Genomic DNA, 17,760 nt, shown 5'->3' on the forward strand with positions numbered 1-17,760 from the left:
TGTAGGTGTCCTTGGGTCTCAAATGAGTCTCTTGTAGACAGCAAATAGATGGGTCCTGCTTTTTTATCCAGTCTGAAACCCTGCGCCTTTTGATGGGATCATTAAGCCCATTCACGTTCAGAGTTACTATTGAAAGATATGGACTTAGTGTCATCATAATACCTATTCAGTCCCTGTTTTTGTGGATTGTTTCTTTGGACTTCCTCTTTCTTTTACGGAGTCCCCCTTAATATTTCTTGCAGAGCTCGTTTGGTGTCACATATTCTTTCAGTTTCTGCCTATCTTGGAAACTCTTTATCTCTCCTTCTATTCTGAATAAGAACCTTGCTGGATAGAATATTCTTGGCTGCATGTTCTTCTCATTTAGGACCCTGAATATATCCTGCCAGCCTTTTCTGGCCTGCCAGGTCTCTGTGGCGAGGTCTGCTGTAATCTAATATTTCTCCCCATATACGTTAGGGATCTCTTGTCTCTTGCTGCTTTAAGGATTTTCTCTTTATCTTTAGAATTTGCACGTTTCACTATTAAATGTTGGGGTGTTGAATGGTTTTCATTGATTTTAGGGGAGGATCTCTCTGTCTCCTGGATCTGAATGCCTGTTTCCCTCCCCAAGTTAGGGAAGTTCTCAGCTATGAGTTGTTCAAATACACTTTCTGGTCCTCTGTCCCTTTTGGTGCCCTCGGGAACCCCAATCAAACGTAGATTTTTCCTTCTGAGGCTGTCATTTAACCGTTAACCTTTCCTCATGATCTTTTCATGGTTTTTCTCTTTTTTCCTCAGCTTCCTTCCTTGCCAGCTTCCTTCCTTCCATCCAACTTATCTTCTATGTCACTCACTCGTTCTTCTACCTCATTAACCCTCATCGCTGGGGCCTCCAGTTTGGATTGCATCTCATTTAATTGACTTTTAATCTTGGCCTGATTAGATCTAAATTCTGTAGTCATGAAGTATCTTGAATCTTTTATGCTTTTTTCCAGAGTCACCAGTAGCTTTATAATTGTGCTTCTAAATCGGCTTTCTGACATTGAATTGTAACTCAAATTTTGTAACTCTGTGGGAGAGAGTACTATTTCTGATTCTTCCTTTTGTGGTGAGTTCTTCTTTCAAGTCAGTTTGCTCAGTGCAGAGTGGCTAAAAACGAGTTGTGTTGGAAAAAGGAAGGGAAAAAAAGAGAAAAAAAAAGGAAAAAAACAAAGAAACAAAAATAAACAAAAAAATCCAAGGCAGGGTATCCTCTGGTTCTATATACTGTAAGTCCCTTAACTTCCCCAGTGCTTTCCAGCGCTGCTGTTTGTCCTGTGAGGCCTCCGTCCCTGGTGGCCCCGCCCCTCCCTGGCACAGGGTGACACCAGGAGGAATAACCCAGTGGCGGCGGCCCGTGCTCCTGCCCTGGAGTCAGCTCCCGCAGTAACTACCGCAGCTCCTAGTCTGCAGGGGCCTGGATGCTCTGGGGGCGGGGGCGCTGATCTGCACAGCTCTGGGCGCGCTGGGGCATGAGCGTTCTTCCTTGCTGTCCTGTGCCCTCCCGGCCTCCACCTGTCCCGGGGGGAGCGCAGGATCCTGAGCTGTGTCCCGGCGCCCTGGCCTCCTGGGCTCGCTGCTGGATTCGCGCTCCCAGTCCACGCAGCCCCCTCCGCAGGGAGCCTCTGCCCGAGCCACCTGAGCTGCTCCCGGGGCCAGCCGGCCGTGCTGCAGCCCTTTAGGGAGCTCGGCCTGCGGGGTGTGGCCCGCTCTCCTCCATGCCCCCGTACCTCCTCTGTTAGTGCCCCTGGGAGCCTGAGGGCATCCCCGCCCTCCTGGGGTCCTGCTCCAACTCCCTGCCAGCGCCTTTCCGTCTGGGAAGATTGGTGCAGCTCCTGCTTCTCCCGCTGGGGGCTTTCCTGTCCCTGGGGGCTCTGGCCCGGGGCCTTAACCTGGCTCCTCGTGGGGCCCTTCCCCCGTGGATGCTTTTTTTTTTTCCCCATCTTTCTACCTTGATAGAAGCTCGAACTCCTCTCTGTAGCATTACAGCTACTCTCTCTTTAAATCTCAGGCTGAATTCATAGGTTTTCAGGATGATTTGAAGGTTATCTAGGTAAGTTGGTGGGGACAGGTGACTTGGGGACCCTACTCCTCCACCACCTTGCCCACTCCTAAGCTATACAATTCTTTAAGAGTTTACAAAACACCCTTGGCACAATTGTGCCACTTTATTCTTTCAACAACCCTGTGAAATAATATTATTCCCATATGTGAATAAGAAACCTGGGAAGGTTATTTCTGGCTCACAAGCAGTGGATTGACTCATATACAGTCCATAGCCTTACAAAGTCATGGTGAGAGCTTCATCACTTCCAAAATGCCCTACAAGATTTAATGCCATGCTCATGGCCACACATAACTTAAAGAGCAAATCTAGAGCTCATAGCTCTGATCTCAAATGTATACTATTTCCTCTGGTTGGCTACAAAAATCAATGAAATAGAACTATGAAAAACAAAGTGTTTTGCTTTGTTTTCTTTCACTTTGTTGGTGTCCAAAAACCAAAACCACAATGGTCAAGAATATTGGGACATGAACTCCACAACATGATGGAGAGATAAAGTCATAGAATTAATTGGAAGGCCACATTTGAATCTCACACACAAGGTTCTTTATCTTCTTTACCATCTACAATATTATCTCCCCCTTTTTTTGTAGTCTAAAAAGAAGAGTCCAAATTGGCTCATGCAATATGAGTACACTTACAGTAAAATAGGTTTGATATGGACAAAATCAGGATGAAGTTGTAAAAATGAAAATGTGTAACATTGTAGGTAATATTTTTCTTTAAAAATTAAATTTCAAAAAAAATTAAATTTCAGATCCAACAAACACATGCTGAGTGGCTACTAATATGTATTAGGTACATCTAGTACATTCCTTTGGTTTTTATAATTAAATGAATTTGAGAAGATAAAAAAATGGGAGAAAGAACAGAAGGAGAAGAGGAGACTAATAATGGACATCATAGCTTTTAATCATGGGTCCACCCTTCTTTTGGTCAAAAAATACTCCTTGCCTTATATATTTCACTCCCACAAATTAGTAATTGCTTATAAACAGAACATTGGCCATGTTCTTTTTGTATTGTAGAAAATAACATGTTGCACCTCTGTATTTTAGTGAGAAGCTTCTTTTTTCAATGCAGCTTAGACAAATGTTTTAAATGATCTTATTTCACTGGAAATTTTCACCTTTCTACTGCCTCACATATTTTTAAAAATAAAAGAGTTTATTTAGCACAATTAGTGTGAAAGAAGTAACTCTGACTTGAAGCTATAAAATTTGAAATAATAAACAGGGCAATTAAACCACCACATGGCCTCTCAGGGAGGATGAAGGTGCTAGGAAAGATCAGATGAGATGCCCTGACTGGTCAAAAGAGTGTCAAAGCCCAACCTTGGTCAGGACTGGATTTAGGTTGAATTCATCTTTCTAATTCTTTCATTTCTGAAGGTGAAATTTCCAATTCACATAGCAGAAGAATGTTTTTGTTTTAAAGCAAACCTTTACTGTTGTAAACACCTAAAACATGAACGCCTTTCTTAAGGGTGCAGGGGTGAAGGAGGAAAGGACACTCTTTCAGATAAGCTAAACAACTAAACTCATGTAATGTTCAAATATGCTCATTCCAGTAAAGGGTTTATTTCTACCACCAGATAAGAAAAACAAAACAAAACAAAACAAGATCACTTTTGTCAAGTAAAGGAGGAAGGTGTGTCTGGCAGTATCAAGAGCTTTGTAGTGTGTTTTTCTGTTTACTTGGCTCTTTTAATGCAAGTCAATCTCACTGCAATGACTGAATAACACTCTACATTCTCCCCCACCCCTCACCCCTGGTCCTAAAATAAAACTAGGAGCTCTGGAAATTCAGCCCAAAAATGTTTTAATATTTCTTTTTTAAGTGAAGAAAATGGAAGATTTCTTATCTGGAAAATAAAAGTGAGTAACTTATGAATATGCCAGCTAATTGGCCATCTCAGGCAAGCTCCGTTTCTTGCTTAAAATGTACTGATGAGTTGACATAAATGAATTTAGAAACCTAAGTGTGGACAGCTAGAGGTTATGCATCAGAATTAGGGGCAACTTCCTTTGGTCACATAAATCCCAGCATCCAAGCCTGAATGCCCTAATGCTGGAAGCCCAGCCTCAAAGCAATTAGGATGACTGATTTAATGGAGTAAGGAGCTGCATATGGTAACAATTAGGAGTGGCGTTAAAACCCAGATGGCCTAGGTTTAACTCCTGGCTCTCCCAATAGCAAGCTATTTGATGGCACTGTTTTCTCATCTGTAAAATGGGAACAATAATAATAGGACATAACCTGCCTTAATTGAGCTACTGTAGAGATTAAATGAGTTAATCCTCAGGGAACAGGAATATATTCGTACTTTAAGTGATTACAGCATAAAAACATTTGTTTGCACTTAAAAATAGTTTTGTAGGTGCCAAGCTCATCAAAAGACACCACAGAGTTTTGGCATTAGAGGACTCCTTTCCTCACTTAGCCAAAGATTAAACCAATAGAGCTACAATTATAGGAGTCAAACCGAGATCAATGGAGATAAAAGTTTCATCTTTGTTATAATAAAGCTAATAGAGGGCCTCCAAGGTGGCTCAGTTAAGCATCCGACTCTTGATTTTGGCTCAGGTCATGATCTCAGAGTCCTGAGATCGAGCCCAATGAGCTCAGTGCAGAGTCTGTTTGTCCATCTCCCTCTGCTCCTCCCTCCTCATGCTCTCTCTCTCATTCTCTCTCAAATTAATTAAATTAAATTAATTAAATGAAGCAAGCAAGCTGCTGGAGACCAGGATATAGGTATGTGGGCTAAATGGGCTAGCTGTAGAAAAGGGAAGCTCTAAACTACTGGGACCCTCCTACCACCCCCGCCATGAGGGGCATGCTCCTGTAAAATTGCTGGAATAAAGGAGCAGGACAGGATGTACTGTGCACACAGGCAGAGCCAAATAATTAAAAGTAAATAAAATTTTAAATTCAGTTCCTTAGTTGCACTAGCCACATTTCAAGTGCTCAGTATCCACATGATACTGTTGTGGGCTGTTGGCTGTGACACTGGGCAGGACAAAGATATATGTCCTTTAGTGCAGACAGTTCTATTAGACAGTGCTGGGACACGTGGACACTGACTTCATGGACACTTATCTAAATATGTAATTCATTTTAAACCAATACTAATGACATGCCCTTTGAACTAGTTTTCTTCCATCTTATGCCTGCACTTAAACTCGCCTTCTATGTCTCATTCCATAGATGGCTTTGCAAGAGCATACAAGCATGTGTACTATAACATAGAAAACATAACAAAATTAAGAATTAAGACCAAAGGAAATACAAATTAGAAAATCAAGTCCAGAAGGCAAATTGAAATACAGGTAAGCTGGCCATGAAGTCCTACAGAGTTAGGAGATTTTGAGGCATATGTTTGATTCCTGCCTTTCTGGGACTTACCCCAAGAATGTGATAAATGAACACAACAGAGTATGGAGTATTAGTGAACTAGTGATTTCAGTCTAATATTTATCCCTATTAGGGATACTGTTTTTATGAATACCTGAGTAGGAATATACCTAGCATTGCCATTGAAATATTCAATTCCAAATAAAATAATAAATATGTGCCATACTTTAATAATTGCTAATTCCTCTATAACACCACTCCTGGCATAAAGTAGCTGCCAAAAAAAATTTAATGCATACTTCTTAGAATTCCACATATACCAGTTAAAAAAAAAGTTAAGGCTAACCATCTGGCTGCACCAAAACTCTTTCACTGTAATAATTTTAATTGAAAGTATAACTAAAATATGTTACATGAAGCCCCTTCTTAAGCAAAGAACCCTCAATATATGTGATATTTTGTTAACTAGAGCAAATAGATGTATATTGCTACCCCACTGATCCATAACATCCTGAATTTTTAAAGTTTTTATCCATTTTTTCTGTCTTCTTTCTGACAAAAGACTGACATTTATTCATTCTGCCAACAATTACTATCTCCCCCCTATTATCTAACATAGCACTAGGTTTAAGAGACCAGGCATATCAATGTTCTCTTTGCCTTCAAAAATTCTGTAGTCCTCTCAATTCAGAGAATCACAGCACCTGGGCTGGAAGGGATCTTGGAGATTATATAGTGGTCTAGCACCTTGATGTCACACATAAAGAAACTAAAGGCAGAGAAGAAAAGGAGATATAGTGCTGTTACTGAAGGAAGGGAGAAGACTCTGTTCTAATCCAATCCCCTTTAGTGCCCTGAAACTATACAGGTATCCCCAGCTTTTCAAAAGTTTGCCTTATACCACTTCACTTTATGAAAGACCTACATTAGTACTTGTCTTCAGTAACCAAAAGAAATCTGCAAAGGATTTTTTACTTTTATGGAAAAAAGGAAAGGCAAAAAGAACATTCAACCTTTGTTTTACAATGAGCCCTTACAGAGGTAGAGTGCACCTGAGAGCAAGAGTGGCTCCACCAAGCTCTTTCCCAGAGAACTATCCTCATCATCTCAGCATCAAGCCGCCAGAGCTTTGAATGGTCTGTGAACATTTGTGCTTCGTTTAATTTTGTGCATTCATTAGCAAGATGTATCCTAAGGTATCAGAAAGGCCTAAGAGAAATGATTTTGGGGGTCTGGGAATACTCAAAAGGTTGTCCATATAAGTTAATGGTAATTGTTTCTTTGCTTTACACCATGTTGGCTTATTTAAGGCTTCATAGAAATGCTCTACTTTCAAATAACAAAGAATAACTCTGTCTCCATCTTTCCTATTGGCTGTGTTCTTTTAACAGATGCCACCCCCTAATATACTGTTGCTAATCTTTAATGAGCTGAAAAATAAGGTGGAAAAGCTAATTAAATTTGTGTTTAATATTAAAGTAAACACAGCTGACCCTTGAATAACATGGAGGTTAAGGACACCTACCTCTCATTCAGTCAAAAATCCATGTGTAACTTTTGACACTCCAAAAACTTCACTACTATTGACCAGAAGCCTTACCAATAACATAGTTGATTAACACTTATTTTGGTATGCTATATGTAATATACACTGCATTCCTTACAATAATGTAAACTAGAGAAAAGAAAGTGTTATTGAGAAAATCATAAGGAAAATACATTTATAGCACTATACTGCATATATCGGGGTAAAAAAAAAAACACATATAAGAGTACCTCTGCAGTTCAAACTGTGTTGTTCAAAGGTCAGTTGTAAAATGTGAGAACCTGGCCGACTGTGCTACGTATAAGGAGCCCAGGCCACAGTATATGGACTTTGAGACCTCTATTTTAGCTGTGCAAAAAGAAGCAAATCTTTGTGCCTATTTTTGGTTCTCAGCTATTTTCCAAAGAATTGAGGTTGTTGGGATGCCTGGGTGGCTCAGCGGCTGAGCATCTGCCTTTGGCTCAGGGAGTGATCCTGGTCTGGGGATCAAGTCCTGCGTCAGGCTCCCTGTGAGGAGCCTGCTTCTCTCTCTGACTATGTCTCTGCCTCTCTCTGTGTGTCTCTCATGAATAAATAAATAAAATCTTAAAAAAAAAAAGAATTGAGATTGTTAGGGAAATAAACATATCTCTATTTAGAGGGCTAGCTCTTTTACAACTGGCCTGTCCACTGAGTAGTCTCTTTAGCATAGGTGTTCCAGAGCACCGGTATACACAGACGGTGCATTAATTAAAGAAGATTGTTTCTGAAAGTGAATGGTTAGGAGGCTCAACTGAGCTATTCTTATAAATAGATCTTGGGGCCATTCCTTTTTCCTATGGGAAAATGTCTCAAATTTAATAAAGAACACAACTTGATACATATAACTACGCTGAACACAAAAATTTTCACAAGTAATCAAATATGTATTTGATATAAAGACTACACTAACTTGAATTTTTAATTTCTGATCTGGTTAGCTTTTGTTGCCCTTCATTTAATATGAACTATACTTCATCACATATATTATAGTCATGAATTGACCCCTTGAATTTTATCAAGGAAATTGTAACATAGGTATCTTGAGAATATAAATTATGGTGCATTTGACATGCAAGGCAAAACTTCATAAATAGCATTTTATTAGTTCAGAACAATCAATAGATATTTTCTGATTGTGATTACTCAGGAAAAGGCGTATATTGTCTTCAACTATATTGGAAATTAACAGTAAAAATCCTATTACTGAGGGATGGTATTCAAAAGATGTGAGACAAAAAAACTTTTTAAAGTACTCTGGAGCATTTTAAAAACTCTATATGAAATGATTAACAGCTTGTTTCAAAATCTTTTGTATTAATTTAAAAAGATCACAAAGGAAATTTAAAAAGATAACCACTCAGGCTTATCTTAGTTACCATGCTATTCAAAGTAACTAATCAATATTCCTTTTACAACATTTTATAATTTAGACTTTCCACTAATATATTCTAGAATTCTCTTCTTAATTATTATGAATTAGTATAGATTTACCAAATTTGCAAGTGTAAATACTTCAGTATATATGCTATTTTAATCTGAGATAAATTCTTTAATAAACAATACTAAATACTCACAGCAACAAATTGGTTATTTTCTAATTTAACAATGTCTCCCACTTTGACATTCATCCATTTTTCATTCTGCAATCTAAGAACAAAAACAAAATTAATTTTTTCAGGAACAAAGAAGAATCAAGGGAATGTATTCACAATGGTACATCATATAACAGACACAGATAACACTTCTCTAGAATGCTAAATTCAAAGGACTTTATATAACAAAGTCTTTTACCTGAGTGATGTGGAAGCTAAGGCCCAGAGAAGTCAGTGATTTGCGCAAGGATTCCCAATGAGTTAGGGGTGTCCTTAGGGCTAAATTCAAAATGCCTAACTCTTGGCTGTGTGCAATTTCCATCACCCATGGTGCCAGCTTTATATACCAGTTATTAACTCTTGCTTGCATTTCCTTGGCCAGAACAGTGGCCATTTGGCGGGGGCGGGTGAGGGGAGGGCAGCAATAAATTCAGTCATTGATATTCATTTCAGACTATATTTTAAAATATGGAAATAAAACATCACTGCCATTGTTTCTAAAGTCTGTTTTACCAGAGGCAAAGGAAAGAGGTCCAGGGCAATCGCTAAAATATGACAGGAAAAGAATAAAAATTTTTGGAAGGGACATGAACAACAATGAGTGATGAAAGCAACCTTAGAAGATTGAATGAGAAATAATACCTACCAATCATCCATAAGCACTGTAGCTGAGGGACAGGCTTGGTGGCATTTTAATGGCTAGGACCAGCAGATCAGAATTGAGAACAGCCTGGCCAAAATGCTGCACTGCTTTCTTTTAAGCTTATGTATATAATAAAGCCCCTACTCTACCCTTCACCAGGTTCAAAAGGGTTTATAATGATTTAAAAAAAAAATACTATTGTGTTTAGTTGTTTGGGCCCTTTGTGACAGTTGGGGAGACAGACCATCTGGAAACAGACCACCTATGGCAGTATACCATAATGCTAATCATCCCTTCTGAAATTCTCAGAAACATAAACCAGCTTTGTTTTCTAATTTGAAAGCCTTCCTCACACTTCTTTCCCAGCAAACCCCTTTTAAGAGAGAAAGCTGGGATGAGTACAGGTTACCCAACAAGTTAAAGTTGGGCAGGTTGATTTCATTCTGCAGTTTAAAACAAAAACAAAAACAAAAACAAAAAACAACCTAATTTACTTGTTTTATAGGTTGGAAAACAGTTTTAAATATTTATACAACTGTGAAATATGCCTCACACTATCAACCCTGCTGGGTCATTTGGCTTAAGCATTCAAAGAACTTTTCTTTAATACAGATCCAAGTACATGTTGTTCTGGAAAGTTTTCAATTGCAGCATTTTCATCTCTAGCCAGAATTCAATCGCTTTTCCATTGCCACACTTTTCTGCACTTTATCTAGTTCGACAACAATGGGAGAACCTAGGAAGCCTTCTAAATCTCATTTTATTTATTTTTACAGATATGGATTGTGTGCTGGTTTATTTCTCCTGGATACCACCTCCTTTGGAGCATTAGTAGCATTTCTCAGGGGACAGTATCTCAGATAAAAGTCAATGTGAATGAACTGAGATAGAGACTGTATCTTTATTTATGCAAAATGCACTGCTACTGAATTGCCCTGAAGTCTCTACTGAAAGCACATTTGCTTTAGGGAGAAGCTCAGATGATACTGTTTCATTTCCAAACTTTTATTACTCCTTCTTATCCACCGTAAGCTCTAGGAAGGACTGCGCCCTAACTCTTCCACTCAAATGGAAAATCAACCAAAGTTAAAATGGAACCCTACAGGACCCCTTACACATTTCAAAATGCATGTTTGATAGTTAAGTCTGAACAGATAAATAGCAATAACCACTATTTGGGAGAACAAACCAAAAATCTGAGTTTTCTCACTTAAATTCTAACTTCTTTTTCTCAAGTCCAGTATCTTATTATTTCCCTCTGTAAAACCAAAGCAATTGGAAAGAAATTATTAAAAGTGTGGTGGTATCCATGGAAATACTTGAATTAACTGCTACACTTGGAAAAATCCTAGAACAGAATCTCTTTAAGAAAAAAAAATTGCAGAACCCCAGAGTGTGCAAAGAATCGCTAATATGGAACAATTTGATTATGGTAAACATGAAGCTTTATCAAAACCATATAGAAAAAGGTAAAGCAGAGCAAAATACCACCCCTCATGCCAGATCCTCATGCCCATCCCCCTCCTATCTACCTGCACCCCTAAATTTTAACCTCTCCTTTCTAATTTATTAAATACTTCCAAAAGTAGAAAAACACTCAGAATAAGTGTTTACTAAGATCTTGCTAAGATCTATTAATCTACTAATGTCATCTAACAGGCAAAGAAAGCAGTAAACACCTAAGTACCATAAATGAGCCCCAGATCCCTTACTTTCTCTCACTCTAGTCCTTTTTTTTTCCTCTTGCCACCTGCATGCCCTCTGCCCAGAATATACATTTAACAGTATCTCTGAGCTCTCTTCTCGTCCCCTTTGTTACTCCAGTTCCACCTTGACTACCTACCTCTCCTCCACTTACCCCAATGGAAAGTTCTCCCCTAAAACAGAGCATTCCAAAGTCTATAAGTAACAGTATTTGATATCTTAAATACTTTGTGGAATGTATGTGTACAAATTCCACAGGACACAATATCACTTCTGTGGGCCATGGGCCATGGGAAACCTTCACCAGGGAACAATGCAGGTTGACACAAAATTGATCTGAACTTGGATAAAATATTGTCTTGAAGATATATAACTATGGGAGAAATTTCCTCAAAAGAAATATTATACAAAACTATTAGCAATCTGGCAAGAAACAACAAGCAGTTCCTCCTGGATCCAGAACTATTCCAACTGTTTCATCAATAACCTCAACAACAGACACCCAAATCTATCTGTCAGATTGTGTATAGCATCCTGCCAAAAAGAAAACATAACCTTTACAAAGTGAGATTATGATAGGAAGTCGTCTTAGACTTGAAGCAGTTAACAGAAAGTGAATGAAGACTAAGAGGAAGAAGCACAGAATAGATTATTTTAGAGAGAAGTAATATTCTACAGATACAATTAGAGTTTTGAGGAAAAAAAAGATCTGGAACATTAGTAAACAGTAGGCCATGTGGGATATCTAGGCTAAACTCCTTATTTGAATATATATCTGTTGAAAAATCTGGTAACCACAATCAAAGTAGGATTTTTTAAAAATATTATTTCTTATTCTATCTAGGCAGGTAATTATAACTACACTTAACTAGGATCTCAGAGAGATTTTTCAATGAGCATTCAGAGTCATAGTTACAAAAGTATCCAAACTTACCAAGCAAGTATAAACTGATGAAGACCTGCAAGTGAATTTAAATTACATGTATTTTAAATCCCACCATTTTTCTTCTCCTACTGACTACTAACATCACTGATGATGCAACATCAAAGACATACCATCAGTACTAGAGGGACAGACAGGAGGATTTCCTTTAAAACTCATCTTCAAAATATTTCTAGACTTCTAAGATTTTAGCTTGTAGAATGATTACATTTCGTCATCATCCTGAAACAATGAAAACATACTCCCTGTATCTCCATGTGTGGTGCAGCTGTTCCTAGGGCTCATGTTTAAAGCAAGCTTGCATCACAGCTCTACGAAGGAGATACAGGATGGCCTCATGGGCTGTGATGATGACACCCGACTCCACAGACTTGGCACCAACAAACTTTGCTTTTACCTTTATCAGGGAAAGTCCTTCTGCTCTCATGAAGGAATGACAATATATGAATATTCTGAAAGCAAGTTAATTTATTTCATAGCACTGAATCCAGAAATTCCAAGATTTTAAAATAAGCTTCAATTTTCAGTATCATCACGTAATTATTTCAGGTTATGAAATGACATAATCTTAATGCTTCTTAGAATCAGGCTTTTCTAAAATAGCTGCAGTAATGATATAGACTTTACCTTAGTAAACTCACAAACCTGCTTAAATAATAAACCAAATCCCAGAAAGAGATTCATGAAATTAAATTCCAAAGTCACCATAAAATATTTGAAGTTAAACTGCCACAGAATGGCAACTAGAATTACTTTCAAGAAGTGACTTTTAAAAATACACCCACAAGCTATATACCTATTCTCAGAATGTTAGAGATACGCATTAACCAATCAATGCACATACAATGAGTTTGGTTCCCTCTTTAATCTGAGTTCTAAGAAAAGGTGGTGATAGATAGCAACTATATGTAGTAATTGTTGATAAATTGGTCTGAATCTGCTTCCTCCTGATGAGATATCCAGAGCCACTAGGCTATGCTGAGACACTTCTTGAGAAAACGCAATTCCAAGTGAGATAGCATCTACTATGCTCCCTGTTATTGAACCATTGGCTCCAGGGGCTAGAAATCAAGCATCTGCTTTGAGCAAGATGCCAAGCACACTGCTGAAAGCTTAAAGGCAGAAGGAGATCTTCAATGGGCTCCTCAAGTCTCCTGTCATCCTTTCTACATTTTAATACTTCTGACTCCCTATTAGCAGCATAGATTCCTGAGAAGAGACTTTCCTCAAAGCTATAGAAGACATGTTGGAATACTGAAGAGACAAAATAATCAAGGTCAATATAAGTGACCTCCTCTAATTAACCAGTCAATCCACATACAATGAATTTGGTTCTTTCTTTAATCTTAAACCCATGTGAGACCTATAACTTACAAAAATATTCTCCTGCCCATGCCGACCTTGTTTTATTCACCGCTGTATCCTCAGGACCTAGAATAATGCCTAAGTCCTAGCAGGCACTCAATAAATATTTGTTGACTCACCAAAAATTAATAAATACAGAATCATTATTTCCAAAAACTTGTTGAATGACAGCATTTCCCTGAATGTCTAATAAGAATTATAGACAACCAATATTTATTTATTGCTTACTATATTCCAGGGACTGTGCTGAAGCCTTCATGTACAAGGTTTCCAAATAAAAACAAGTAACATACAATTAAATCTGAATTTCAGATAAGCAACAGATAATTTTGTTTAAATTTCTAAGTATGCCCCCTATACAATACTTAGAACATACTTACACTACAATATTATCATTGTTTATCTAAATTTCAAACTTAACTGGACATCCTGTATTTTAATTTTCTACGTCTGGCAATACTAGTCATATATCTTAACTCATTTTTTCCTCGTGACAACCCTACAAAATAGGTACTGTTACTACTAACATTTTAGGAAATAGAAAACTGAAAAAGAGACATTTTCCCTATTTTGCAACATCTATCAAAAATTTTAATGCCCACACACTTTGAAATAGATGTTTCACTTTAAATAACTGATCATACAGGTGCTCAAAGATGGATGTATGAGGATGTTTACTGCAGTATTATGTTATAAACTATCAATGCCCATTAATAAGGATTAGATGGGTGTACCATGGTACCTATTTAATTCTGGCTCAATGGAATGACTACAATTCAGCCACTAAAAAGAATAAGACAGGTCTGTAAGTGCTAATATAAAATATCCTTAAGTTACATTATTAGGTTAAAAATAGGCATATACAGGACACTGCATATACGTGGTAAGATTCTAACTGTGGTTTGAAGCAAGGATATACCTATATGTACCTCTGTTCTTACAAACACAGAAAATTTCTTGAAAGACACACAGAAACTATTCAGTAATTTCCACTAGAGAAAGGAAATGAACAGGAAAACTGGAATGGAAAGATTTCATTTTATGGTATATTTTTGTATACTGTTTGAATTTTTGGCATCACATACATTGATATTTTAAAAGACGACTGAGGAGGATAAAATAGAAGAAAACTCTTCCAAGGTCACATGTAAGTGGCAGAGCCAGGACTGGAAACTGAAACTACAAAGCCCATGTTCTTAATACATCTATATTTACTATTTTTTTTCACTTCATTTTCAATGATTATTATGTTTTGCCTCTTGAGAAAGAAAATGGACCCTAAAGAGCTGAAGAGATTTGATCCACAGCTAAGTGCATACTACTGTATTTAAAATTTACTGATCCCAAAACAGCTTGCAGTCATGGTCTCCTGACATAAATACTCAGTGGATAGCAGCAATTTCTGTTTTTTGTTTTGTTTTGTTTTGTTTTTTTTTCCAATTCCACTCCTGTCAGAGCCAAACTAGAATAAGACGTAAAGCTTGGCCCTAATCCTCTAACAACAGACTGGTGAACAGGATCTCATTACATTGAGAATGAGCACAATACTCATATCTTTGGAATCTACTTATTTTTAAAAATGCAGATGTTTCCCCCCCTTTTCCTTCCTTTTTATTCACACAGTGCTTATGCTGAAGCAGAGTCACACAGGGAGGTCTGAGATCACCTCTTGAAGATGCTCTCATACCAATTTGCCCAGTGATGGTCTGAAAGTGGAAGGCAAGATGACAAAAGATATAATCCGACAGCATGGAAAATTTAGTTTAATGATTTTCTGAGAAAAGTATTCAGTTTTATAGATGTCCTGCCTCATTTATATAAATCCTTGCAGGTTCTATTGTGCATTATTTGTATGCACAAACACATGCAATTTAGCCTTCCTATTCTCAAAACAAAATAATCGATGCACTAAGCTTCACCTGAACAATAAGCCTACTGAGAATTGTACAGAAAGTGTACTCCCCCTAATCATTTCCCTAAACTGAAACCCTTCTCCTGAATCAGCCTCCTAAGGTCCTCTCTTCTGTAAATTCTTAGTAGGATTCTATCAACAGATGCCTAATAGATGATGAGACCACAAGAATATTGGAAGAAAATTATTTCAAAGGAAGACTATTATGTCTGTTTTCACATATGAATGCTGAAGGAAATGCCTTACATTGACCATGGAGAACATAGACCTATTTAGGTCTAATCTGATTTCTGGGCAGGAGATTCAGAAAGAGATCTGTGTATAAGAAGTTTATTGGCAAGTTCTCTTTGCATTAGCACCTGTGGGAGAGTGAAGGAAAAAGATGGACAGAGGGAGGAGTTGCGCTGTTGATACAGTCACAAAAACAGCTCAGCCAACTTTATGGGGATCCAAGGCCTTCAGAGTTGATCAAAGGGGTCAGACCATTATACCTTGCCATTGTTCATTCGTTGGATGCGCCCTCCAGCAAGAAGGGGTGGCCTTGAGCAAAACAGCTCCCCTCAGCTGATGGCAACTCCCAAAGGGGACTGACAGCTGAGGGCTGTATATAGGCAGCACTGCTAGTAGCTAGGGAAATATATTCTGCAACCTGGAAGGGGACAGTGGGTAGCATACAAACTGAGAACCCACTTCCCAATTTTGCTATTGACATGCCCTTGTAATTAGAATATTCCTTTTCAATTCTAAACTATTTCACCTTTATCCAGTTCCAACTTCAATTCTATAAAGTCAATACAAGCAGCTGCCATGAGTCCTGGTACTCCTCACTCCATTTTATGACTTTTGAAGAACAATATGGACAACTTTGGGTTGTCCAATTCAATCCTTTTTCCAATGATTCGCAAATGAAGTTGAAAGATAAATTTTTAGTAGCTCATCATTAAAAAATATTCTACTGATAACCACTGACTACTCAAATATCCTAAAATGTCTACAGGGAAAAAATCATTATTTCTGAAATATTCCTTTATGAAGAACATATTTTGGGTTTTTTTTTTAAGATTTTATTATTCATGAGAGACAGACAGACAGACAGACAGAGAGGCACAGGCAGGCTCCATGCAGGAAGCTGGATGTGGGACTTGATCCCAGGACTCCAGGATCACGCCCTGAGCCAAAGGCAGATGCTCAACAGCTGAGCCACCCACGCATCCCTGAAGAACATATTGTGATGAAAAAAATTATAAGCAATCACCTTGGCCTGAGTAGATCAACCATTCTCTAAATTGCCACACTTTGGAACACCTGGGTGGCTCAGTCGGCTTCACACTTAGCAAAAAGTCTGCTGGAGATTCTCTCCCTCTCCTCCTTCCCTCTCTTTCCTCACTAAAATAAATAAATAAACAAAATCTTTAAATTGCCACATCTTATTTTGAGGAATCAAAATGCTTTGACTAAGAATATGCTTTGACTAAGCTCAGTAGTGAAAGACAGCAACTCTCTTTGAAAAACATCCCAAAAGAAGATAGCTCCTGGTGGAGGAGAATGAAACCTGAATATCTTGGTTCCAGGATAAAAGATCTATATTATGTTTCCCACTACTATTTTTTAAAAGATTTTTTATTTATTCATGAGAGACACAGAGAGAGTCAGAGACATAGGCAGAGGGAGAAGCAGGCTCCATGCAGGGAGCCTGATGTGGGACTTGATCCCAGGACTCCAGGATCACACCCTGAGCCACCCAGGCGTCCCTCCCACTACTATTCTTAATCAATTTTCTTATAGGGGGCCAGGTTAAGAGAGAACCAAATGTCTGTTAAGCCAGAAAAGAAATATTACTTGGTTAACATGCCAAGTAATACCACATTCCATCCAATATAGATAAAGCAGTGGAATCTCTTAAGTGATTTGATTTGCTCTAGTCAGAGAACCTAATATTTTTGGAAATAGGATTCCTGATTTTGTGGCACAAAGCATAGCTATAGATATTACTAGAAGATCATGAGTTTATTATTTACTTACTAAACTTACAGTCACATCAAATCCTAAACACTTTTTAAGAAAGTTTTTAAATGTTACTTTAAAGTAGGTCGTAATGCTTATCATTTTGAGTTCCTTAGAAATAGGATAGTATGTAGGATGAAATTTTAATTAAATCATCATCCAGTAGCGTGTGAAGCACCATTGTTCTTCATTAGTGAATTCAAGACTGATTCATATCTGCAAGATGAACACTCTGAGCAAGGGGTTGCGTGTCAGAGCTATAAGTGGAATTAGATACAGACTGTGGTTATCAAAGAACCCAGAGACTTGTGGGAAAATATAGATCTGGCTCTTAAATAATACCAGTTAAATCATTGTTGCCTTTTGATACCTGAAGCATGTGGATATTATTTTAGTCAGCAATGAAAAATACCTGTACTCCAGGAGCATGATCTCAATATTAGACTGTTTGCCACACAACTGTCATCAAAAGCCGAGTAAGAAAACTGATAGACCAGAGAAATTGTCTAACAAAGTATATATTAACTTTCATTCCTCAAAATATTCCCAGCTTTGTCCCCTTATACAGTGAGCTCATCAGAAAACTATAT

The 17,760-nt window shown here is 37.9% G+C and overlaps 1 protein-coding gene across 4 annotated transcripts in view; it reads right to left on the reverse strand.

Moving 5' to 3' along the window:
- ATP8B4 (ATPase phospholipid transporting 8B4 (putative)) overlaps positions 1–17,760 on the reverse strand; it is a 243,207-nt gene that overhangs the window by 109,965 nt on the left and 115,482 nt on the right. For all 4 annotated transcript variants that reach the window (XM_025472826.3, XM_025472825.3, XM_025472827.3 and 1 more), the window contains one exon: positions 8,582–8,654. In XM_025472826.3, the coding sequence (XP_025328611.3) occupies positions 8,582–8,654 (73 nt within the window). The remainder of the gene's footprint in view (positions 1–8,581; positions 8,655–17,760) is intronic.

The sequence above is a fragment of the Canis lupus genome, chromosome 30, assembly GCF_003254725.2.
Source record: "Canis lupus dingo isolate Sandy chromosome 30, ASM325472v2, whole genome shotgun sequence".
NCBI lineage: Eukaryota > Metazoa > Chordata > Mammalia > Carnivora > Canidae > Canis > Canis lupus.